General features: G+C 51.4%; 9 protein-coding genes across 9 annotated transcripts; 3 read left to right on the forward strand and 6 right to left on the reverse strand.

Annotated features, from left to right (window-relative positions):
* Nucleotides 1–963: 963 nt before the first annotated feature.
* CGCS363_v013758 (putative phosphosugar isomerase) lies at nucleotides 964–1,770 on the forward strand (the record flags this gene model as incomplete). The annotated part of the gene is made up of 1 exon (XM_036645607.1): nucleotides 964–1,770. The coding sequence occupies one exon, from the start codon at nucleotides 964–966 to the stop codon at nucleotides 1,768–1,770; it is 807 nt and encodes a 268-aa protein (XP_036489602.1).
* A 1,668-nt stretch (nucleotides 1,771–3,438) lies between these two features.
* Nucleotides 3,439–5,355, forward strand: mrr1-1 (Citrinin biosynthesis cluster MFS transporter mrr1; the record flags this gene model as incomplete). Its single annotated transcript, XM_036645608.1, has 3 exons — nucleotides 3,439–4,193; nucleotides 4,247–4,382; nucleotides 4,438–5,355. 3 exons carry the CDS (start codon nucleotides 3,439–3,441, stop codon nucleotides 5,353–5,355), a joined length of 1,809 nt encoding a protein of 602 aa, XP_036489603.1.
* Nucleotides 5,356–5,579: 224 nt separating this feature from the next.
* Nucleotides 5,580–7,274, reverse strand: CGCS363_v013760 (Arginine metabolism regulation protein II; the record flags this gene model as incomplete). Its single annotated transcript, XM_036645609.1, has 2 exons — nucleotides 5,580–7,180; nucleotides 7,241–7,274. 2 exons carry the CDS (start codon nucleotides 7,272–7,274, stop codon nucleotides 5,580–5,582), a joined length of 1,635 nt encoding a protein of 544 aa, XP_036489939.1.
* Nucleotides 7,275–11,098: 3,824 nt separating this feature from the next.
* Nucleotides 11,099–13,851, forward strand: kha1 (K(+)/H(+) antiporter 1; the record flags this gene model as incomplete). Its single annotated transcript, XM_036645610.1, has 2 exons — nucleotides 11,099–11,326; nucleotides 11,386–13,851. 2 exons carry the CDS (start codon nucleotides 11,099–11,101, stop codon nucleotides 13,849–13,851), a joined length of 2,694 nt encoding a protein of 897 aa, XP_036489938.1.
* A 539-nt stretch (nucleotides 13,852–14,390) lies between these two features.
* Nucleotides 14,391–16,391, reverse strand: amdS-2 (Acetamidase; the record flags this gene model as incomplete). Its single annotated transcript, XM_036645611.1, has 6 exons — nucleotides 14,391–14,518; nucleotides 14,579–14,666; nucleotides 14,721–15,590; nucleotides 15,640–15,792; nucleotides 15,852–15,974; nucleotides 16,047–16,391. 6 exons carry the CDS (start codon nucleotides 16,389–16,391, stop codon nucleotides 14,391–14,393), a joined length of 1,707 nt encoding a protein of 568 aa, XP_036489035.1.
* A 682-nt stretch (nucleotides 16,392–17,073) lies between these two features.
* CGCS363_v013763 (putative MFS-type transporter) lies at nucleotides 17,074–18,716 on the reverse strand (the record flags this gene model as incomplete). Its single annotated transcript, XM_036645612.1, has 4 exons — nucleotides 17,074–17,331; nucleotides 17,398–17,502; nucleotides 17,565–18,353; nucleotides 18,426–18,716. The coding sequence occupies 4 exons, from the start codon at nucleotides 18,714–18,716 to the stop codon at nucleotides 17,074–17,076; spliced, it is 1,443 nt and encodes a 480-aa protein (XP_036489033.1).
* A 72-nt stretch (nucleotides 18,717–18,788) lies between these two features.
* Nucleotides 18,789–19,100, reverse strand: CGCS363_v013764 (uncharacterized protein; the record flags this gene model as incomplete). Its single annotated transcript, XM_036645613.1, has 3 exons — nucleotides 18,789–18,863; nucleotides 18,930–18,985; nucleotides 19,043–19,100. 3 exons carry the CDS (start codon nucleotides 19,098–19,100, stop codon nucleotides 18,789–18,791), a joined length of 189 nt encoding a protein of 62 aa, XP_036489037.1.
* Nucleotides 19,101–19,628: 528 nt separating this feature from the next.
* On the reverse strand, nucleotides 19,629–20,228 carry CGCS363_v013765 (uncharacterized protein; the record flags this gene model as incomplete). The annotated part of the gene is made up of 1 exon (XM_036645614.1): nucleotides 19,629–20,228. One exon carries the CDS (start codon nucleotides 20,226–20,228, stop codon nucleotides 19,629–19,631), a length of 600 nt encoding a protein of 199 aa, XP_036489942.1.
* A 1,687-nt stretch (nucleotides 20,229–21,915) lies between these two features.
* On the reverse strand, nucleotides 21,916–22,999 carry CGCS363_v013766 (uncharacterized protein; the record flags this gene model as incomplete). Its single annotated transcript, XM_036645615.1, has 2 exons — nucleotides 21,916–22,346; nucleotides 22,399–22,999. 2 exons carry the CDS (start codon nucleotides 22,997–22,999, stop codon nucleotides 21,916–21,918), a joined length of 1,032 nt encoding a protein of 343 aa, XP_036489941.1.
* Nucleotides 23,000–24,715: the final 1,716 nt, after the last annotated feature.

A 24,715-nucleotide genomic window follows, 5' to 3' on the forward strand; every position in this document is an offset into this window, starting at 1 on the left:
AAAGCAATTTACGGAAGCATGCATTTAGCGCGGATTGATAACCATTAAAGTTCAGTCTAGGTGAGGAGTAGAGACTGCAAACCTGATAGAGATCTAGAGTAGCTCCTTGTCGGACGGAGATGAGTACAGTTTGGGGAAGATGGCCAAGCCTGTACGCGCCGCCTGTCATCCCCTTGGCCGCGCATGCAGGGACGCAGCAAGATGTTGGCCCAGAACGGGATCCTCCCCCCTCGTCGGTGTGGCTTGACGTCTACCTCGCACAAATCGAGCCATACGCCCGTGGTGGAACCTGATAACAAGTTCACAACCGCGGAAGTGAGGTGGCTGCGATTATGCTGGGCCAGGCATATGCCTGTCAATCGAGCGCACAAGCCCTCGCGTCAGGTTGCCATTGGATAAATGGCTGCAGTCTTGGCCCGTTGTTTATTGTGGGCTATTTCGAGACGCAACTTCGTCAGCTCCTCTTGCCGGGCCAAACGTGCATGTCCTGAGTAAATGAAGGCTCTCGTTTGCTCCCCGACGGTGAGCATGGGTTCACCTGGGCCACACCGTTGCTTTCATCCGAAGACGACCGCCACTGTCATGAACTTGACGGCAGATCGCCCATGATAGGCCCAAGCTGGGTACCTCCCTGTGCATGGACATGAGTATCCGCTTTACGCCTAACGACCAACTCCTCTTACCAGAACTGGAGATATCAATATGGCAGGACTAGTAAAGCGAGCTCCCTTTTGATCAGTATTAAAGAGCGGATCTCCTCTCACCACTATCGAGTCCATCATCATCATCACCTTTGAGATCATCAAGCAATCCACTTGCCAACCATTTTCCTCTTTTTTCCAACATCAACAGGGTTGATTCAATAGCTTGAGCGGGACTCTCTTGTCTACTTCACATTTCGCAAAAAACAATAACACCAGCGACTCGTTTCTTCTTGCCTTCTTCACTCACACTTTTTTCAAAATGGTCCCTCCTCGCTCTGGATCTGCTATGGGCATGCGCAGCCGCGGCCCCGTTGAGTTGAACGTCAACCTCGCCAAATCTTACGAGATCCGTGGCCCCAAGTCACCCATGCCCAGATCTCCCCTCAGGGACACCACCGTCGAAGATCGCACTAGCCGCTCTTCGTACGAAGATCGCCTCGAAGGTGCCATCCACGTTCTCCGCACTGAAGCCAACGCACTTCAGGCCCTGACGCAGCTCTACTCGTCCGAGCGCGTCTGCCGTGATGGCTTCTTCCGCTCCATCGAGGTCCTCACCCGCCACCGCGATCACCGTGGCAAGGTCGTCTTCATCGGTGTTGGCAAGTCTGGCTGGATTGCCAAGAAGCTTACCGCCACCTTCAGCAGCTTGGGCATTCCAGCTGTCTTCCTCCACCCTACCGAGGCCCTTCACGGCGACCTTGGCATCATCGGCGACTATGACACCCTCATCATGATCACCTTCTCCGGCAAGACCCCCGAGCTCATGCTCCTCCTCCCGCATCTCAACAAGAACTGCCCTCTCATCCTCCTCACCTCGCCTACTCGCATGGAGACCTGCGAGATCGCCAAGGCACGACCAGATCTCATTCTCCTCCCCGCTCCCATTCCGGAGTCTGAGAAGGAGACCTTTGGCGTCTCTGCTCCCACCACCTCCACTACCATGGCTATCGCCGTCGGTGATGCTCTCGCATATGTCGCCTCCAAGGAGATGTACTCCTCGGTGTCAAATGTGTTCGCGAAGAACCACCCCGGCGGCGCTATTGGCCAGGCCTTCAAGACAAAATAAGCGACTTGGATTGCTTTTTGAGATTTGTGCAGTTTATTCTTGATTGGCGGGGCGTTTAGGGTAAAGGGTTTACTTCTTGCAGCGGACAGAGTTACATAAAGGCTCTCATGATGTCCACATTCTTGTACATTTACATTACATCTTCTGATGGGTTCATTTGTTCAAATTTGATGGCCTGCTGGATGTTCATAGACTTTTCTTCAGATATTTGGATACCACAAAATTCGATGATCGCAAATTCTTTCAAGACAATTTCGCCTATCCCTGCTAATTTGTGATGCGAACAATAAAATTGAATCATGACTCTAAAACGCATTTCTCGCTATTATTTGTGCTTCAATTTGGGCATCTTTTTGATCAATCGTACTCGGTACGAAGATGTCGTTGTTTCGATCTCGGCAAAAGTATCCAAATCGGAAGTCAATTTATTTGAGTTCGACTCAGACCCCCAAACTTGTTCAGCCGACTACCGACATGCAGACAATGATCTTGGCAAACCTTCGTACTAACATTCGCCAAATTCCCTTGCGTCTCATCATTTCTTCTTCAACGACATGCCTTCATGTTGCCATCATTGATGACATTGACAATAAATCATCACTTCCGAGTTCGCTCTAGAACATGCCGCGTTTGCGTGCCGGTTAGCCAACATGAAGCACAATGACGTGCCGTGATACCGATAAAAACATGCATTCAACCCCAGAAGTCCCAAACGATGAGTTTCTTTTGCGGAGCTTGCCACAGATTGCCACAGATTGGTGGGTGAAGCGCTTGCTTCTGTGCAACAGATCTGGCTGATAACTCACCAGCGTCTCACAAGCTCTCCGTGAGTCTGTTTTGGCTTGCCTGCAGCAGCCCAAGACGGTCCCCACATTGATATGAACTCACTGCAATCTCTCTCCAACAGGCTCCAAACACGGCACCTGGGATGCGGTTTGCTTGTTTTCGTTCCCTATCAGCAGCGGTTACTGTGAACAATGCTGCATATCCTGCCACCGTTACCCCTGCAGGAGGATCGCCCGTGCAGAACCAGGAAAATTTAGGGGGCGCGGACCATCGACCGACAGGGGGTTCCTAGTGCTCTTCGAGAAACCTGCCCTGAGTCGCATTGATTCGATCAACGGGACCCACGGCATATCCGATCACAGTCCTTAAAACAGTGTGTTATAACGCCAGCTGTCACGGCACGTGGGGTTGTCGGGCTTGACGCGTAGTCCCAGGGATAGGCTGAGCTGCGGACGACTGCTGGTGGAGCCCCGAGGTCTAGTTGATTCAGGAGCTCTCAGAGAAATTAATCATGCCCGGGGGACCGCTGCGGTGGTGTCGATCCGCACAAAGGAGGCCCCCGTTGATCCTCGGGGCCGGGGTCCCCAAGGAGAGTGCTCATCAGCCACGCCGAGTTCGCGGCTACATTGACGACATTTGACGTACCCCCATGTGGGGAGGACTGCGTATTAGCCGCCATCGTTGGGTTGCCCAAGACATGCATTGCACAAGCAACGAGCCGAAATGGGCGCTTCTCGCCCCCTTAGGGACCGGCCGTCTCTTCCTGATAGGGTGAGACCGGGCCTTTGGCGGGTTCCCGTCCCTAGTGTCTGCAGTTATCACTCATTGAGGCCCATCGTTGACTGAGCTCTCCTCCTTCTCTCACCCCAGGAGCATACAATCATGTCGCTGCAAGTGCCTGACCCGGACAGGCTGAACTTCTTCCCACCGAACCAGGCAAAGCAGACCAGATTCGCGCCTCTGCCGCCTAGACCGCCTCCAGCGCGGCATTCATTCATCAACGCTCGAAGCTCATGGATGAGGAGAAGCCAACGCTTCCCCATCGCAGAGAGCTTAGAACGCTTACCACGCCTAAGCCGACTGTCATACTTCCCCGTCGCCAACGAGTATATCGATGGAGTGTTCAACGAGAAGACGAACCTCCCACCTCGGTGGTCGTTCTACGTCCCCGACTTCGACTTTGACGTGAAGGATTTCGAGAAGTACGAACAGCAGCAGCAGCAACAACAAGAAAAGGGCGAGGACGATGACGTCCCCAAGGCCCTCAAGGCATTCCGTGTCGACTTCTATCCTGGTGATCCTGACGACCCAAAGTGCTGGTCCGTAGCCTACAGGATACTCGTCATTGGCATGTTCGCCTTCACCACCCTGGCCACCGGTATCTATTCCACCGCCTACTCTAGTGGCATCAACTCAATGGTCCCGGAGCTCGGCGTCACCAACCAGTCACTACCATTGCTGGGCATCTCACTCTACCTCGTCGGCCTGGCGTTGGGTGCTCTCATCATGGCGCCGCTAAGTGAGACATTTGGTCGAAGACCTATGTACATCGGTGGCCTCAGTGTTTTCCTGGCTTTGATCCCCATGGCAGCTCTCGCGACGAACTTCACCATGGTCATCGTCGCCCGTTTCTTAGGGTATGTGATCCCAAGCCCCCATTGTTCGTGACAACATACTGACGTCACAACAGAGCTGTCGCCGGAAGTGTCATGCTTTCCAACGTTGCTGGATCGATCATGGACATCACCGACCCCAAGTATCTTCCTCTCGCCATCTCAGTTTACTCCTTTGGTCCACTCAACGGCCCGGTGCTGGGACCTCTCATTGTAAGTACATACACCATCTCACTTTGGTTCCAACAATGAGCTGACACATCCCTAGGGCGGTTTCATGGTTGAAGCCTGGGGCTGGAGGTCTCTGAACTGGATGTCGCTCATCTCAACAGCTGTGGGCGCCCTTTTCATCATGACTGTCCCTGAAACATACCGCCCAACGCTTCTGAGGAAGAAGGCGATGACGAGGAGAATGGAGGAAGGCGACCACCGTTACTGGTCTGACTTCGATGACTCCGTCCCCCTCTTCCGCAGAATTCGCACTTCCATCTCTCGACCTTTCATTTTGTCCTTCACTGAGCCTGTCTTGATGTTCTGGAACATCTACATCTCAGTCATCTATGCCATTGTGCAATTGGCATACGTCGCTTTCCCCATCATCTTCCAAGACGAACGAGGCTGGTCCACATCAATCTCGGGACTTGCTTTCCTCGGAGTGTTCGTTGGCATCGCCCTCGTCCTCGCTACCGAGCCCTTGCTACGAAAACTCGTTCAACGCCAACCCAAAAACCCGGAGACAGGCAAGCCTGAGCCGGAAGCCACCGTTCTTCTCATCTGTATCGGTGCTGTGCTCGAACCAGTCGGCCAGCTGGCGTTCGCGCTCACATCCCTTCCCATCGAAATTCCCTTTTACTGGAGCATTCTGTCAGGCGTTCCCTTTGGATACGGCTTCGGCCTTGTTTTCATTTACGGCACCGGCTACATCTCAAATGTATTCGGCATGTATGCCACCTCCGCCTCTGCAGGCAATCTCGTTTTCAGATCAATCTTGGGCGCTGTGCTCGTCATCGTGGGCAAGAGCATGTATCATGCGCTCACCCCGCGCATCGCGGGTATCACTATTGGTGTCGCCGAAGTGGTGCTCATGCCCATTCCTTTCATCTTTCTTAAGTGGGGCAAGAACATTCGGCAAAAGAGCAAACTTATTCGGACACTGGAGGAGCAGGCGAAAAAGGTTGCAAAGTGAATCATTTGTACTAAACGGAAACCGGCGAGATACCCCTTTCCTTCCTGTCTATATTTATGTGTGCCAGTCACATTTTCCCTGTCCAAAATTATTCAAGCGTGTACATGTAGATAGATAATTAGAATCAAAATAGCAATATTGATATCAGTAACTCATACTCCTTGACGCTTCCGAGCCTATCCCATCAAGTCCTTTTCATCAAAAATCTACCCATCAACCTGTTACTACGCCGCACATAACTCTAACTTTTCCGCCCAGCAATACCTGACCCAGTCGCTTTGCAAGTATGGACGTGTCCCTTCCGGCGATGGGGACTTCTCGTCTGACTTGACTCCTTGTTGAACGCCGTCAATTTTCCATATCCTGTTCCTAAGCAATTCGAGAGCAACCGAAATATTGAGCAGTCCATTCTTCTCAAGCATTTTTTCAAGTCGAAGTTCGACTTGGTGTCGCCGTGAGCTAACCGGCATGGTTTCACAACCAAGTACAAACATTGGCCAGATCATCATCGTGGACGCAAAGGTGTCGACAGGAACCGCTAGTACTGCCTCGGATAGCTGCTCAACCAGAGCTAACGACTGCTTCAACGGTTGATCTGTCCATGTTGTGCTCGAGTCGCCATCGTCGGCGCGAAGAAGGAAGATCTGCGTTGCAAGCCCGAAGGAGAGGGCTGCTGCGATACAGGCGTTTCCTGTTCTTATCCTGTGGCTCTCCAGAGTGTCGGAGTCGGCCCCTTCGCAAAAGGGCTGCTGTACTGCTGCAGGTAATTCTCTGCAGCAAGTATTCAGCTCTTGCAATAAACAGTACCGAGATAGTACGAAGGACTCGGGTGTTATCCCCCCGCTGAAGAAATCTTCAACCAACGCGCCAGAGTCTCCCATTAGCGGTAGTATGTCGGTTGTGTACCCGAATACGATGTCTGGGTACCTCTTCGCAGATGTACTGCAATGGGGTAGGATCATGCTTTGCCAAAATTGACGGTCGAACACCGGCTTCCTTGCGCAGGGAACGCAGCACAACGCGTCCATGTAAGCCAGCATCTTGATGTTAACAGACATCATGGGGGTGGGCTTCTCAAGTTGAGAACCATCGCTCATCGCTTGTAACAAAAGAATTCGTTCTTCAAGCTGGGCCCTTGTGCCCCTGATCAGAGGACGAATAATGCAGGTGTCTGATCCTTGCATGATCTCCAAGCCGATCAATGCTAGAGACGCGGCGATGGCTTCCTCGCTTACATACAACGGCAGTTTGCGCTGAGTCTCGGTTGGAGGCAATCTTTTCTGTTGCTGTACACAAGCCACCATTTGACCCAGAGCTCGTTGTTTTCTTTCTAGAACCTCTTCTTGTGTAACAATCCCGAGGGCGAACAGATGTGACGCGCCGGCAGCAAGAACCGCCGGTAGAAGGATGGAATCTTGCTGCCAAACGAAAGCCAGATATGGCTCTCGCACACTCACATATTCCTCTGGATTTGGATACACCAGATCGGGCAACGACTTTGACCAATGCGTGAATATGAACACATCCGACGAAGAGTGGAGACGAGGTCCTGTTGTTGGATTTCGGATTAAGGCGGTCGAGCTATTCGAGAGCTTCTTGCATTGAATAGCCTTTACCGTCTTGGATGATGGGCATATCGCCAGCGAGCTCCTGGGCTTGACAACACTCTTGGCCGAGGCCTGGCTATTCGGGCTGACATCGCTGGCCTCAACCCACTTCAGCTTGACTTTGTAACCGCCGCATGCTAAGCCACGACGTTCACACTGCTTACAGAGCGGGTGCGCCTCGTCGCATTTGATACGAGCGGCTCTGCAAGTCACGCACCCTATGCGAATAAGGTTAGCGAGGCCCTCGCAAAGCGCGTCGTGTCACTCATGCGACTGACCGTTTCTCGAACGGCGATAGAACTGAGTAGGCATGGAGCTATCTGCCAGCTGCGGTGTGCCGAGAGTCGTCGTGCGTTGCGGCTTAAAATAACATAATCATAGAAGACTTGGTATGGCCCCGGTGGGATGAGACAATGTTGGTTCGGATCTGATTGTGGCCAAGGAGAGCAATAATTGTATCTTGGCCAGATTGGGAAAAAGTCATGAGATGCAGGCCGGGCTTCCGGGTCGGTGGATTACGGAGAGCGGCCTTAGTCATAGTTATATGGATTTCCTCTTTTGCTTTCACGGGGCAGGTGGGGGTGTAGCGAGATCCCCGCCAATAGCATCATGAAACGAGTCATTCTCGTCTCCTTTTGTGACGGCAGCTGGGCCCATGTTGGGGTAGGAGACAACAAGGATGATACCACCGGCCGTTTCAGCCGGAAAATAGCACGGTGCCGGTTCGCAACTTGGCAGTCAATTTAGATGAAGAACGAGGTTCTCGTACAGTGTGTAGCAAAACCGAAATCGCACCGACAGGGCTGAAAGCGACGTAGATCTAGGCCCTACGAGGTTTCATTAAGGTCGAATTCTTGATTCTATGACATATGGCACTAAATAAACGTGGATGTCAGAAGCGAATGAGAGGTAACATTGTGTCCTGAGGAGGAAATGCTCGGAACTGGGGTTGATTCCGAGAGCGATTCCGACTCCAAACACTAACATGCGCGCACACAGACAAAAGCAATAAAATTGGACCACACAACATCGTGAAGGTGTGTCATGTTACGGACGAAGTAGTTCACCGAAATCGAAACCGAAAATGTAATTTCAGCTTACGGTGACAGATCTTAACGACACAAAAAAACGTGGATTAGACTTTTTAAGTAAAATCCTTGTTGCGTTATTCAAATAATCTACCCTTTGCATCAACACCCAGAACGGCCTGGTTTGGCAAGTCAACTTTGTGACGCGAAACCACCTTGCTTTGGTCAGATATATGCTCTGCAGTTACGAACTGATCAACTCCACTCGGTCTTCTGACGGCTGCGGTGAGCTTTCAAATCATCGCTGCACCCGCAAGCCGCGCCGTAGCTTTCAATTGACAGCAAAGCAGTGTAATGACATTCAGATCCAACATGCTCCGTTCACATTGATCCGTCCCGTCCAGCTTGGAGTTTAGACTGCATTTAATATTAGATAGAAATAAGTAAAATGAACAGCACGATTTACGTGAAACCAACAGCCGTTCCATCCGTCGTCACGGAGTCATGTATCGAAAGTCAGAATGATGCTTATAAGTCAGCCCTGTCGAAGAATATCGCTCTGATCAGGGAAGCTATGAGTTGATCGGACAGAGAAGAAGCGCAAAGTCAGCCCCCTTTTGAAATATCAGAAAACATTGAGATCCAACTACAAAGGAGCATCGAGTCGTGCGATGAACATTAGGTGACAGCTCTTCCCGAGACATCCTCAACCAAAGTGAGTCATTCACTAAATGGGACATTGTTATAGAAGGAAGATGCCGAACTACTCGGTTCTAGCAAGAACTTCTGCGGCACATATAACATTAAACCCAGTGCGGTACTTCGAAATTAGAAGAGAAAAACTGAGAAACGGGAGAAATGGGATACGCCTCATGCTGGAATAAGTCTAGAACTTGTGACTAACTCTAAAGTGCAAATTCATATACAAGTTGATTCCCAAGGAGACAGGTTTCCCTGAGCCAGTTGCGGGATGAATGAGCTAACCTGGGGTGAGATAAATAAGATCAGCAGTTTATAGCAGAGTTTTCACATTTCTATTAGAGCGGTAACGACCTAGAAGTGGTAGTGTTTAAGTGAGCCATCGTAGTACAGGAGAAAAAAAGAACGCCCAGTCAGCCACTAGTAGTAGCCTTATAGAGGAAAAGAAAAAACAGCGCGCCTCGTTAGGACAGATCGAAAACAGCAAAAGGCAAAAGAGAAACTCCTCGACGGGGAATTGAACCCCGGTCCCCGGCGAATCGTTGAATGACAAGCCGATATCCTCACCACTAGACTATCGAGGATGTGATTGATGGAAGTAGCGACGGCTAGTCTGACTAAGATCTCCACAGCTGCCCCACGTCCCCCTTCCAATCGAGCGCTGTGCAGTCCATCGTGATGAAGCAGCGTTCCATTGTACGCATTCGTGTTGGTCTGGGTGAACTGATCGTGCATAATGGCGGTCGCCTTGTAACTGTGGTCGTTTGATATGCTCGAATGAGGTTCCTATGGGAAATAGGTGGATTCATGACGGACTCTAATGTTATCTGTCGGAACAGAGAAGGTTAAAACCTTACAGAACCATTTTTTGTGTTGAGACTGGCGCTGCTAAACAGCACGCGGTTACTCAGATCTGAGCTCGGTTGCGACCGCCGAAAAAAATCCGAGCTTACACTTGACGGGAGGTGAAGATAAGACGATGAAAGATGCGTTCAAGACGTCTATCATGATGTGTCGAGAGAGTCGCTGTTCAGGATTGCACTGATTAATAGCAACCAGCTTCGTGCTGAGAACCTGCCGCCGCTGAGCGTTGACGTCACTGACCGCTGTCGAAGGTACTAGAAATCGGTCTGGAGAGGTGGTACAGCTCTCAACAGAGTGGCCCAGAACAGCTTTCAGACTCAGCCATCAGGTGTTCATGTAGCAGGAAATGATCTGTTTTCAGTTCCTATGCATGCAGTATCCGTGTCGCACGATGTTCCATAGCCATTTGGAAGTGCGTCGTGGAAAACATACGCCAGTTGTTTTCAAGCACATCGCCTGACAGGTGACGGTGTGCCAATCCCACTACTTCTCCAGCGACGCGCCCTGTAAATCATGCAAATTGAGGGGAATGCGGGGAGACGTGGCTAAACTTTACAGGAGGATGCAGCGATTGGGGATTCGAGCCATAGCCTGGGCATACTGTCAACCGTTCAATTGGGACTCTCACCCAGTCGCCATGTCCAAATCATCTGGGTAGACTTCTTCATCATTTGTCTAATTATTTCACATGCTCGAGCGGCATGTAGACAGTAGGCATGGCAGAGTCCAATCCATGCCAGCTCTCACATAGTTGCGGCTTGGCCGAAGCCACCTGAAAGCAGCATGACCCCCGATTCCCTCCAGATTGCGTGGCCATTGCTGGCAAGCAAGCAACTGATTCGAAAGGATTCCCGGGCATCTTGGCTGGCTGGGATGCCTGTGTCTCCTACGCCGCCAACTTACAGCACATGGTTTGCCAGGGTCGTCAGAGGCCACTATCACACGACGGCCGCACTGCCATTGCCAAGTAAGTCAGTAAAGCGCTACATGGTAGCACGAGGTGCCTCATGAATACTTTGGCTTTCCAACTCTGTTCACTACATTCTCACAAGATTGTCGCTGAACTCTTGGCCTGAGCACGCCAAGGTCTCCGATCCCTCGCTCCCAAGCCCCCTGGCGCCAACCCAAAGACGGCCTACGATGCAATCCTCACTTTCGGGTGCAATCCGCTAGTCAATCGCCAAGCCGCCTGTCTATCTCGTCTTGAGGTGTCCAGCCACCACGGCATTCTCTGAAGGCGGAAAAGGCCTGGATCCTGATCTGACAACATGCAGCAATTGGTCACCGAACATTTCTTCAGCCCAGAGGCCAAGATGTCTTGGGTAACTTCACTCTCTGGGGAGGAATACCGCGGGGTTGTCTTAAATTTGTTCATCCCGCCAGGCAAGCTGCCCATGAAGTGTCAGAAGGGATTCTCGCTCGACTCGCCTCACAGCAGCGATACCAGCACCGTTGATTGAGCCCTCCAGCATCCAGAATCTCAAGACCTACAGATCACAACCCGAGGCCCTTAATACGCTGATCCTCTCTATCGCGACCGTCGCCATGTCGACATTGACAGCGGTGACAACTTCGTCTACGCCCACGCCTACGGGCGACAGGGCTCCTTCACAAGGCGGCATCTTTGAGGGCATGAATCCTTCGGTTTACAACCCCGCCGACCCGATTATCATGTTCATCATCCAAGCAACCATTGTCATTACGTTGACTAGATTGCTCTATTGGCCGCTGTCCAAGATCCGCGAGCCGAGGGTCATCGCCGAAGTCATCGCTGTGAGCCTAGTCGCGTTGCGCCTCGCCGTGACTTCATGAGAACTAACACGAGAACACAGGGTATTCTTCTCGGTCCCTCGGTTCTCGGTCGCATCCCCGGCTTTACCGCAGCCATATTCCCTCCGAACTCCATGCCGCCCTTCCGACTAGCAGCCAACATCGGGCTCGTTCTCTTCCTGTTTCTTGTCGGCCTCGAGATCAACCTGTCGTATCTCCTCAGCAATTGGCGAACCGCTATCAGTGTCGCGACTCTGGATATGGCCATCCCCTTTGGTTTGGGCGTCGCAGTTGCGTGGGGACTGTACAACGAATTCCACAACGAGCCGGGAATCGCACCCATCTCGTTCGGAGTGTTTGCGCTCTTCATTGGTGTCGCAATGGCAATCACCGCGTTCCCGGTCCTGTGCCGCATCTTGACATCCTTGAAACTGCTCAACACCACTGTTGGTGTGATCGTCCTTACGTCCGGCATCGCCAACGACGTTGTCGGCTGGGTTCTTCTCGCTCTGTGCGTCACCCTCGTCAACTCTGGAGCTGGTGTTACTGCGGTATACATCCTGCTGGTATCCATTGGGTTTGCTTTGTTCCTTGGGTTCGCCGTTCGGCCTGCTTTCATGTACGTCCTTCGCAGGACGAAGAGTTTGGAAAATGGCCCAACTCAAGGAGTCGTCGCCCTGACGCTTCTTCTTGTCCTGGCTTCTGCGTTCTTCACCAGCATCATTGGCGTCCATTCCATCTTTGGCGCCTTCATGGTCGGCCTGATGTGTCCCCACGAAGGAGGTTTCGCCATCAAGCTGACTGAAAAGATCGAGGATTTGATCTCAACTCTGTTCGTTCCGTTGTTCTTCGCGCTATCTGGAATCAACACCAATCTCGGTCTGCTGGACAGTGGTCGAACCTGGGGTTACGTAGTTGCCATCATCTTCGTCGCTTTCTTCAGTAAGGTGATTGGAGGTACCGCTGGCGCCCGCATGAACGGTCTTGTGTGGCGTGAATCTTTCACCATCGGCACTCTCATGTCATGCAAGGGACTCGTTGAGCTCATCGTCCTGAACATTGGCCTGCAGGCCAAGATTCTCAGCACAAGAACCTTCACCATGTTCGTTGTCATGGCTCTTGTCACAACCTTCGCTACGTCCCCTCTAGTCATGTGGTTGTATCCTCCGTCTTACCAGCAGAAGCTTGACTTGTGGAAGAGAGGAAAGATCAACTGGGATGGAACGCCGATCGTTCATCATGGTGCAGATGGTGAGGACGAAGATGATCAAAAGGAGGTCGCAAGCAAGCTTTTGGTCTATCTGCGAACCGACGGTCTCTCAAGCCTCCTGTCTACGATCTCGATGTTTACCAGTGGCCAGTCTAGCGTCAGTTCAAAGAGCTCCTCTGCCGATATTCACGGACATCGTTCTGGTGAGAAGGGGCTTGTCGATCACGCAGCCCTCGCTCCCGGAGAAGATACACCTCATCATGAACTGCTTCGGATCCATGGCTGCCGCCTCGTTGGCCTTAGTGAGCGCAACTCGTCGGTCATGAAAGTCTCAGAAATTGAGGACTATGCCGGACATGACCCCATCATCAAAGCTTTCGGTACCTCCGCCAACAACACCACGAGAGATGTTGTCATCTCCGGCCAGATTGCGGTGGTCCCTGAGGATTCTTTCGCGGACACTCTCGCTACCCAGGCGAATAAACTCAGCAGTGACCTTATTCTCGTTCCATGGAGCGAGACTGGCACTATTTCTGAGCTACCTTCCTTCTACAGCGCAACTACTAGAGGTGATCCGATCACCAGCGGCGATTTTCCTAACCTCATGTACAACATCTTCAACGAAGCTCGGCATATATCAGCTGTCGCGACTTTTATCGACTCGACATTGTTCGACAAGTCAGAGCCCGGCATCAGAAAGCCTAGACAACTGCAACGACATGTCTCCGGCGTCAGCTTGTCTGAGCTTCAAGACCCGTCCGCGGCGAGGTTCTTCTCCGCAGAGCGGCGCGGCAAGAAGACATTACGCGTGTTATACACCGGGGCCGAAGATGACCTTTTCGCTGTCAAGCTCGGCATCCAATTGGCCCAAAACGAGAATCTCGAAGTCACCGTCGTTGAGGCTGCCGACCTTAATGCTTCCATCAACATGAAGTACGCGCGGATCAAAGCGAATGTCCACAACACCATCGCCAATCGAATCACGTATCGTCAGATCGACATTACCAAAGATGCGACTACCACAGCTATTGTCTCCGAGTTTCTGGCCTTGCAAAATGGCGATGACAGGGCAACAACATTCATAATTGGTCGCGCCGCGTCTGTTTCACAACCCACGTCTATTGAGTTGGACGGCTCATCAAGCGTTATTGACCCACGCAAAACGCTGGGATCCACAGCTAGCGAAGTCATCTCAGAGATCAAAAAGAGAAGCATATCAAATGCCAGCCTTATGATTGTCCAAGGCAAACATCAAACAAGGGATAATCGCGCGCTCCAAAGGAAGCCGAGTGTATATTCACACACGAGTAAGGACTGAGGGCCGCTGGCTATCGGCATGTACACGGGTGATTAGGACGCATATGATATCCGGTTGAATTTCAAATTGGGCCATGGCTCTTCAGCATACTCCACTTCATGACTCCATCACCGTCCGCCATGATTTAGCGTCTAAATGAGGGTATCGTGACCCATGTCGTCAACATCAAGTTGCAATTTAAGCCAGCCCTAATGTTCCGCAATGATCCACATCCACAACCACACATCATAGGCTCCAAACACACCGCCCCGAACATCAAAGCATCAAGATTCAAACAGCGCCGATGGTTTAGTGGTAAAATTCTCCGTTGCCATCAAGCAGCGTCGGGGAGCCGGGGGTTCGATTCCCCCTCGGCGCATATTTTTGCCCATTGTGTCTAAGAGTTGTGTTGCCTACCTGTCATGAGCTTCTTAAACTCCTTTTTGCCTTGCCTTTGATACTCTGGACACCGGTTTGATGTTTTTGTTCACACTTTAAGAGTGTTGAAAGCTACATTTTCTCTATGTTTCTACACAACACGCGATCTTGATCATTGAGATTCACTTCTGCCGGTCGGCATTGACGACCTTGTCAACGACAGCCGCTGCGGCAAGACATTCTTCATCTTTCAGCTTCAAGGTAACAACTTGAATGCCGCAGGGAGTTCCGTCAACTGCCCTGGGATCATCTAACATGCCCCAAATGTCAGCTTGTGTCCAACGGATATCAGAATGGATTTGCCTCTCACAGTCTGGCAAGAAGGGATCCTGCGCCTTGACAGGCTCCGGATCTAAAGTCTTTGATGCATGCCCAGTTGGTATCAGACAGGAAGGGTACTTTTCCAATTAATAAGCCATCATAACCCATTGCGAGAGACTGGCGCAGCTTACGTCAAGAAGATTGAACACCACCGTGTACGGCATCAGGCCGTACGTGTCATGGGGCACAGCAGTCTTGTCAGCTCCTGGTGCCACAATTGCATCCAGCTTGTGATCAAACCACGTCCGATGCCACGTCTCGGCGAAATTAGCACGCGCGGCATCCAGGTCATCCAGATGATGCCACGGCTTTGCCAAGTCCTTAGGCACAGGCCGTGGCTTGGCTGTGAATGGGTGCATTCTGGCCGCGGCGGCCTTGACTAATGGTTCGCCGAGGACGGCTTCGAGATCTTCTTCTGGAGGATGCGCCAGTTCGAAGAACTGGTACGAGAGCCTGAGCCCAAGGTCAACGCTACGCTCGTAGTCATACGGGAGCCGCACGACTTCGTGACCAGCCACGCATAAAGCGTTGACGGCATCTTCGAAGGCTCGGCGAACTGGCGGATGCAGTGGCCAGGCAGGATCTTCTTCCAACACCCCGAGTCGCAGGCACTGTCCGACTGCTGGCTTTCGCCAAGGCAGATCAAGAGCGGTGTAGTCGTATGCTCCCGGATGTTGATTGATGACCGCACTCATGAATAGTTGGAGATCTTCCATGGTGCTAGCAATTGGACCAGCAGAGGGGAAGGGACCAGGAAGACTCAAGATAACCCCTTCAGACTGGTTTCCATATGGCACCCGATGGTTCGTCGGTTTGAACCCGTAGTTTCCGCAGCACATGGCCGGGATTCTAATGGAGCCGGCGATGTCGGTACCAACTCCGATCGGTGAACCTCTAAAGGCTACCAAGGCGCCCTCGCCTCCGCTCGACCCGCCAGCGTTGAGATTGAGATTGTGAGGATTCAGTGTGCGGCCATAGATATGGTTTTCCGAGTCTGCGGTCTTCACAACGGGTCAGCAGGATGATGGCTGTGCTTAAGCAATGTCTAACCATGAGAGTCTGCGGCACGTTCGTCTTGACGTAGAGAACCGCACCTGCATCCAGCAAGACGCTAACCAAACACGAGTTTGTGGTTGCAGGCCCCAACTTCAGGCCGTTAACGTAGCCTGCCGTTGCGTCGAAACCCACTACTTTGAAGGTGTCCTGCTTAACGGTCAGCTGAAGGTGCCAGCAATTCTGAACTCCAAACAGGGGAGACGTACTTTCAGACTGATCGGTAGGCCGTGAAGTGGGCCGATAGTCTTCCCATTTTTGCGGTAATAATCATCTAGAAACTTGGCTCGCGCGATAGCCTCATCATAGAATGACTCCGTGAGACACGATGTCTGCGACCTGAATCAGTTGCGTCTCCTCAAGTTGCATGGACTGTGTCTTGGGCTCAAATTGGAAGGACTCACAAGCTGCTGAGCAACAGCGGCTCTTTTGCAGAAGGCCGTAACCACTTGAGTTGCCGTTAGACGGCCAAGTGCCATCTTGTTGACGAGCTCCACGGCAGAGTTGCTCTCAGTGATGTCGAGCTCAACATCATCTAGAACGCCTGATCTTCTTGCAGGATCGAGTTCAAGAAGTCGGCCTTCATTCGCCTCTGTCAATTCTCTGACTAGGGAGACGTCAAGCTTCCACTTTTCTGGGATAGCACCAGCAAGTTGTTGCTTCTTTTTAGAAACCAGCTCCTGCCATGGTATGGCGTCCAGTTGCTTCTGCTCATGCGCAGGCTTCACGTCGACTTTGGTGATAGGCATCCTTGAGGTTGTAGTGCGGCTGATGATCTTGGCGCTTGAAGTGAGGGGAAGATGCGCGTGTGAAGATGATTTCATATCATGAGGTTACCGAGTTGACCTCTTAAATGCCCGTGTCTCAGGGCACTGCAGCATGAACAAAACAATAGGACGCACAATCCGATCGGTGTCTGGGTGGTGTTCTGATTGGCTCTTGGACTTGCCATTTTCGGACTGGTGTCCCCGACGGACAGGAGGACCCTCTCGAGCGGAGAGATGAGGACTGGACATGGGGTTTCAAAGGCAATAGCAAATCCTGAGAAATGTTCTCGTTCCCGCATGATAAGAGCTGATACATTTCAATTAGAAAATATGTATTTGTAATAGCCGAGAAGGAGTGGACTCCGTGATCGGCTTCCTCGACCTTGAGTAGACGGAAATATTTCGTGACTGTCCTTACATGTATAGTTTGAAGGGAATACGTCGACGTGAATGCATGCGAATTGTTTAATATTACGTCGTAGCCAGTTTTATGGCAAACGGTCTTGCCAGCAAGAGGGCTCAAAGGTAAATTCCGGCTGCCAATCGAGTATGGGCATGACACTGGATTGATGACTGAAAGGAAACACAATAAGTAGGCTCTTCTTAGAGGACACGGTGAATTCGAACTAGTATCTAAGTATGCAGGTAAAATAATGCCAATCTATCAAGTTCTCTCTGATGCTCCAACATCTTGGGTTTCCGCCATGAGTTTGTCATATCTGGCATGCAACGCAACTCGAATGCCCCGCCCCCAGATCAGTAATGGAATAAAGAAGAAGCAGATAGAGGTGGCTACACATCCGCAAATTATTGAAATGTTTGTAAGACTCATGGAGTTGAGCCAAGGTACCACTGCAAACGGTACTCCAATGGTCGCTGCGTTGCGGACGAATGTGATGAACACGAAGGACTCTGCTGTGGCCTGAAATGGAAGGAAACTATGTCAGTACTGAAGCGCCAAATTCTTTGTCAAGTGCTGAGTACTTACGGCTTTGTAGGTGTCAATCACAATGGTAAAACTGACGTCCATCATAGAGCTCATGCCAAATGCGAAAAGGGCACCTCCAATACTTGGGTACACCCAGTGCATGCCCTGAGGCACGTTTGTTAGTCATGAGACTTTAGATCTTTCCCTCACGTAGAACGATGACTTACTCTGTCTGCTGTGATTCCAAAGATAACAACACCGACTCCCATGAGGAGTGCCGGTACGAAGAGGACATATAGTCTCATCTCCGGCTCGAAGATGCCACGATTCTTCCGTGCAAGTCTGACAACAATCCGGTCCCCGAAGATTCCACCATATATACTGCCGATCATGTTGCCAATGAAAGGACTGATGAGCATGAGGCCGACTCCCGCTGTGCTGAAGTTGTACGGCGGGGCAGCAAATACGATGGAGTTTATGCTCGTCAAGAGGACCAAGAAGGCCACGGCGTTGGCGCATTGTATGGCTGAGAAGACAACATGAGGGAAGAGAGCCATCTTGAAAGGGGCAATATAGGTGGAGAGCAACGATTCCTCCGTAGGGGTGGAGAAACGCATTCGTTGTCGGTACTTGTTGGGCAGCGGGACCGGGGGCATGACCTGCTCAACGTCCTGGTCACCATGCTTCTCGAAGATTTCTTTGTCGTTGGCGGGGTGCGATGCCTTGGCATTGCTCTTTGTCTTTCGCAGCTTGTTCTGTGTTTCCTGCAAGTCTGAGTCTTCGACGGTCGAAACCCCAACAGACACGGGTACGTATTTCGTCTCTTCAAAGAAGAAAAGAAATAAGAGAAACAAGATTGTGAGAATGATGCCGACGGTGTAGTATGCCCATCGCCAGCCCATGGAGGCTGCTTGGATACCCGCGAGAGTGGGGGCCAGGAAGTTCCCGATCATGACGCTGGTGATGTAGAAACCGTTCGCCAGGCCTCGTTGGTGGACGAAGAAGAGGTCTGCAATCTGCCAGCACAAACTCTGTTAACAATGTTGTTCTCAAACAAGCGCGAAATGTGACCGATGTATGGAACGTACAGTCATTTCAGCTATGGTCTCGTTCGTTGACCCGGCCAAGCCAAAGAGCAAATTCGTGATATACATCTCGGGAACCGTCCGCATGCGGCTGCTCCACCAGGAGGTTGCAGCCATGACAGCGGTCGAGAATATGTAGGTGGATCGTCGACCGTACTTCTTCGTGAAGGGGATGATACAAAGGCAACCCAGGGCGAGCCCGACGACGTTGAAGGAGACGCCGGCGTTGAGTTCGTCGTAGGTCATGCCCAATTCGACCGTCATTTGCTGCCAAAAGACCATCTGCATGGTCATGTTGGCAAACGAGTGTCAGTCAATTGAGTGTCTATGTTTTGAAACGTCGAGGTATTGTGATCGGAGGGGTGCTTACGCAGCGAAGACTGCCACGGTGACAGCAAGGACGAAGAGGGTGTTGACATATTTGCGAGCCAAGGTCCAGTTCTAATAATGATCAAGTAGTCAGACGAGGGAGTGGATAGCTTCCAGAAAACAGGCTTAAGTACTCACCAAGGGGTCATTAGGGTCCGCAGTAGGCTCAGGAATCAATACCAAGACGGATTCTTCTGCAAAAGCCAAGGTCAACATCGCACGCTCGGGGCGCCTTCAGGGAAGCAACCTACCCGACAAAAGTCTGGCACTACCAGGGGGTAGGTAAGTATCTTCCTCAAGCATCTCCATGGTTATATGTATCGAGGGACCTCTGAGCACTTGGGATGTTGTTGACGACGACTTTAGTTCGGGCAACCAAAAGACAAACAGCCTCTTGATTGAGGGTATCTAGATCCTGGGATCGCACCTTCTTATGAGATTTGGACCATACTAATGTCTTCGCCTTTGAGACCACCACATCATCGCCCAACCAAGGCTTCCGTCTGATAAGCACAAACTCCACTTAAACTTGAATCTGGGGTAACAACCAGAACTGAAGCACACCTGGGGCGATTAGGAGCAGACACATGATTGGCTCTTGGACCTACCTAATGTGGTTTGGCTTATCCGACGACCCCTGCGAAGCCTCAAACCGACCTTGTCAATGATATCGCTAGACTGGACGAGTGGTATCACTTCATCTTGATTTATTTGTTTGTGCCTAGTGATGTAGATAGGGTGATGGGCTGGGATATTCTGACACTGGACGGCACATTTCCAGTGCACGTCGCTGGATAACTCGAACCCCGTCTAGTTCTTAGCTTCGGAGACCATCACTCAAAAGAGAGCTATCTCCACGTTCCTCCGTCTGGCATACTCGTCGATGTCGTAATCATCATCGCCAGCCTTCCACGCCTCATCCAACATGTCTGCAATATTGCACGCGTTCGCGCTTCTGCCGTAAGGTTGGCAAATGTCGACAGCACGGCGCAGCACCTCCATCCAAGAAGGCCGTCGTTGCAAGGTGGCAACCTCCAACCGTGCCGCAACATACGGATAAAGCAGCGAGTTTGTTGTGAGCAGATGGTCATATTCGGACCGCGTCCGTGTGTCGCAGAGGGCATCGATGGCTGCCACAAGGCGACCGACCAGGAGCTCCGTTGACGGAGCTGACGATGGGAGACCCCGACCCCTTCTCAACCGCCGACCAGTGAGAGCTCCAGCGAAGCGATAGGCTTCCCACAGGTGGATCTGCGGTATCTCGCCGAGCTCTCCTGGCCACGAGAGCAGTGCATCCTCCGAAGAGTCGTCTTGGATCGAAGAGAAAATGTCGAGGAGTGACCGTGGTAGACTAGTGATTACCTCTATTCCACCCTCGACCTTCTCGTGACGAGACTCCTGGGCCTGGCGTAATCTATGCCAGATGCCTAATGTCATGGTGGAACGTCCTCGGACAAAGGTCGGCATGTCCATCACTGCCATAAGTTCCAAGGGAAAACAGGCGTCGGGGTTATCTAGAATAGCAGAACCGTGCAGACTACCTCCCAGGCCATAGACAGTGGTCATGAGCTCCAGATGAACGGACCATGGTGCGCTTTGGAAAAGCTGTAGTGAGGGGGAGGACTATTAGCGGCCAAACGGGAAGGTATTTGAGGTAACCTGTACTTGAGATTTACTCACATTAAGGGTGCAAATAAAAAGACCCGCGTACATTACCCCCACGTTGACGGTACCATCATAGGACTCTAGCTGCTTACGGAACAGATGAAGCCCACGGAGATAGTACTCTTCAAACAGCGACGAGGGATTGGCTGGGCTCGACACGTACAGGTGAGTGGCTATAAGAATGGAGCAAAGGGCTTCCGACCTATTTGCGAGTTGACAAAGATCTCGTCGAAAGAGGTCATCGCGATGGGTGGAATACAGCAGAAATATGGTAGAGTTGTCGACTGGTATTGGTTGTCAGTCCGTGATCCTTGTTTCGTGTAGAAACCATTGATCTATGATTCAGAAACATCGATGGGAAGTACTCACATTGTTCGTAAAGACTCCGATCCTGTTCCGTCTGACCGGGCCAAGGGGACCCGGCTTGAGACGGTTCGGAGTGCTGCGGGGACGGCTGCAAGACCTTCGGAGGTGCACCGGACGGCCCGGGATTCGGCGGGAGAGCCAATGAAATCTGCCGTGGAAACAATTCTCTGCTCCGGCCTTTTTCTCGTTCTGGAGCAGCAGCCAGCTTGGGATCTGAATCCTTCTCGCTGGGGAACTCTCCCGACGAGCTCCTCGACGAAAGTGTCGTCCTTCGGCGTTTGGCAGGTGGCGCGTCCGCAGGGGTCGGCGCTCCCGTGAACCGCCCGCGTGAAGCGATCCCGGTGTCCCAGCGTAAGACGACGTTGTAGCCCTCGCATTGAATTCCCTGGCCGAGACATTGCAGACAATCCGGTCGGGTTTCGTCGCACTTACGATGGCGTCGTTTGCATGTCAAACATCCGCTACGGGAACGCGACATGTTTACAGGAAGCTGAAATGCGGGCCATCGATGGACAAAATTGACAGCCGAAGTGAAGGATAAAGGTGTTCAGTGGTTGATGAGTTGCCATCGATGTTTGAGGCGCTGCTTGAGTCGATGAACTGGATTCTGTGGTCCTGAGGTAATTCACTTGAAATTGTTTTGATTGCGAATCTGAAGATTTCAGCGATAGCGGCCAAGCAGGCTCTAGCGGAGAAGTTCGGGAAGCCGTAGGGGCTGCTTAGTAAGACGTCCGGAGGGGAATCGCGGCCTGGCATAGTGCGGCTTTCAGGGGGTTGACGTCTGAGGTACACCTGAAGGCCCCGTATCTTGGACTTTGTCAGGCGTGTTTACTCTTGAGGTCGCCGATTGCCCAAGTCACTTATGTCGGAGAGAAAATGACGAGAAAACAAGAAAGATTTGTTCTATTGCCAAGTAGTATAAAATAGATAAGAAAATATTTAAGACATAACCTCTTTTTCCAACCAAAGGTCTAATGCGATCCCAGTCTCTTTCCCGGGCGTTCACCACGACGCCTCCACCACATTGATGACTATTTACGTATATTTACTTGCCAGCGTCCATCATCTTTAATCCATTTATTTTTTTCTATCCTCAAACCAGAAGCTTCTGTATCTGTCTATCCAGATGCTTCTTGTGCGCATCATTTACTGGACTTGGGACCTCCGCCAAAATATCCTTAATCTGACCCATAAGGAATGCGCGGGGGTTGCACTCAGAGTGGTCAACGCCCCCCTTCTCTCCTGGCCGTCCAATATCATGGATAACCAAATTCATCAACGTCGAGTACAGCATCACAACGCTGTCATCGACATCTGAAGTTTCAGGGATCGGCCAAAGCCCAGCTCTGGTTAGACAGAACGTCATGCTGCCCAAAATCATGCTCTCGCACCGGTGCGGACCCATGTAAGACGCATGGAGGCACCACCGCGGGCCTTCGTCGACGGTGACGAGCTTCTCGTACAAGTCACGGAAGACATCCATGATGGACTGTATTGTCTGGCTGCGGATGGCGTTGATGCGTTCTGATGCGAAGAGTTAGTGAAAGCGCCATGTTGGCGGGCAAGGGAAACGAACCGATAATGTCTGGCGGCATGCTCAGCTCCTCCAGGCCGGCATCTTCCCCAATCATGCTCCCCTGGCACTCCATAACCATCCTCCTTGCGGTACTCTCGAAAAGCTGCTTGTGCCCCAGCTCCCATGAGATCCACAGCAATTTGGGCATGAGCAACCCCTCAGAGCCAACGTCAGGAACCTCTCCGATCCCTGAGATCCAGCCCTGCAACCACGGCGTTAACATGGGCGTGGCGTCATAATAGTGCGTCAGCACCGTCAGGTCGTAGAACTTGTCGATAGTCAGGCTCCTTGGCACGCAGCGGTACTGTGCGTGGGCGATGCTGGCGAAGAGAGCAAACGCATCGGGCTTGTCGTCGCGGAGCTGGACCACCCAATCGGCTGCGGCATCGCCGGAGCCGGATGCCGCCGGCTTGGCCTCGGTAAACTTGCCGTTGAGCATGCGGTCGAAGACGGGGGATACGCGGGCCATGGTCCGGGAGCAGGCGCGGAAGCTGCGGGCAGGGGTGTCTTCAGCCGCCGCCGATCCTACGACGAAGACGACGTCGCCGCGGGGGTCCAGTTCCGTCAGCTCCGGAGAACCGGTCTCTTTGAGCGGAGACATTTGGAAAAGTTTTATTGTGAGACTGAAAGAAAGACTGGAAACGTTCAACGAATGTGATTTGCTTGCCTTGGCTGCAAGTGTGCTGGATAGCTTCAACAGTTGGAGATGTTTCGATCTCCCTTTAACAGAAGTGATGATACCCTAAGGGAAGGCTCGGCGAGCATATTTTTTGAGGCTCGTAGGGCTGTTGCAACGTTCGGGCTGAGTCTCGTATCCTACCCCCTTTCAGCCTTATGCTATAAAAAGACACATAGATCGGGCTTCGGTGCACTGAACAGAATTTGATCTCATCCGTGGCGCAGGGGAGCTGCTAGAGCTCTTGCGCCACTCTTGGCCCAAACCATAGAGTCATAGACTGGAATAAGGGGCTGGTCTGCTCATTTTGATGCTGTGGGCCATCGTCCCAAGTCGGCTCGGTCGCCGGAGTGGAGTGTTGGCTGGGCGGGAGGCCGTTCGGAGGGCGCGGGCACCGAGAGCACACCACGGTCGGACAGTCGTTCTTACACTCCGTTGCGTTGACAGCGTCCACCCCGCAGTTTTTAGCCCGAAAAAGGCAAAAAAAGGGGCTTTTTACCGAAAAACCACCAAATCGCCCTAAACTTCGTCTACTAATACCTCTATGCGTACGCAATGCGCGTAAATAAAAAATATATCAATCGATAGCCCTCGATTAGGTAATTATAATAATATCTTTTTTATTCTCGCGCATTACGTACGCATAGAGTTATCTAAGTGTGAAGTTAAAGCTAATTTTGAGGGGTTTTTTAAGCGGACAGTTCAACGCAACGCGCCGGGGGTTTCGTTTTTTCTTTTTAGCGTTGCGTTAAGTGTCCGCTAACCTAGAAACCCCCTTAAAACCCCCTAAACTTCACACTTAGATAACTCTATGCGTACGTAATACGCGAGAATAAAAAAGATATCATTATAATCACCTAATCGAGGGCTATCGATTGATATATTTTTTATTTACGCGCATTACGTACGCATAGAGTTATTAAAACGTGAAGTTTAGGGGGTTTTAAGGGGTTTCTAAGCTAGCGGAAAATTTTCCTTCCGGGTCAAACTTGGGGGCGGACGCTGTCAACGCAACGGAGTGTAAAGGCCCGAGCCTGATATTTCGGCACCACAGCCACAGAAGACGAACCTATCGGACCCGATAAGTCCGTCTCCAGTTAACCTGCTCCCAGCCTTTGGATTTCTCTGTATGTCATTTTTAACCTATACCAACCTCTTCACTCAGGAAACCCAACCCCCTTTCAGCAACGGGCTAGCATTAGCTTGATCAACGGACTATTCTACCAGTTCAACAATTCAGAAATAGAACGACCCACATCGCTAAGGAACACGGATCACATCTTGGAAAAAGGTCCAGATTCTAAAACCAACAGGAGACGGCATCTGGTTGTGATGACGGAATAAACCTTTCTAAACTCTGGTCATCGAAACTACTTACACACAAATATAATGACTTGTTTCATGGATGATTGACTATAGGAGGAAGTTCTTGGTAATCTTCGATTCCACATTAGGGATTCAATTACGGAGAGGTAGGTTTAGATCGGAACATGGCCCAGAATGACCACATGGACGGCAAGGACTGCCGGCAGCTGGATTCCAGTATATACGCCGATGTTACCTTATAATTGAGACTTGAAGGTTGCGAAAGTTGACGGTTGCAACTGCCATTGATTGCGCTTACTTTGACCGCACGGAGGT

The sequence above is a fragment of the Colletotrichum siamense genome, assembly GCF_013390195.1.
Source record: "Colletotrichum siamense strain Cg363 chromosome Unknown KSG_Cg363_contig09, whole genome shotgun sequence".
NCBI classification, from domain to species: domain Eukaryota; kingdom Fungi; phylum Ascomycota; class Sordariomycetes; order Glomerellales; family Glomerellaceae; genus Colletotrichum; species Colletotrichum siamense.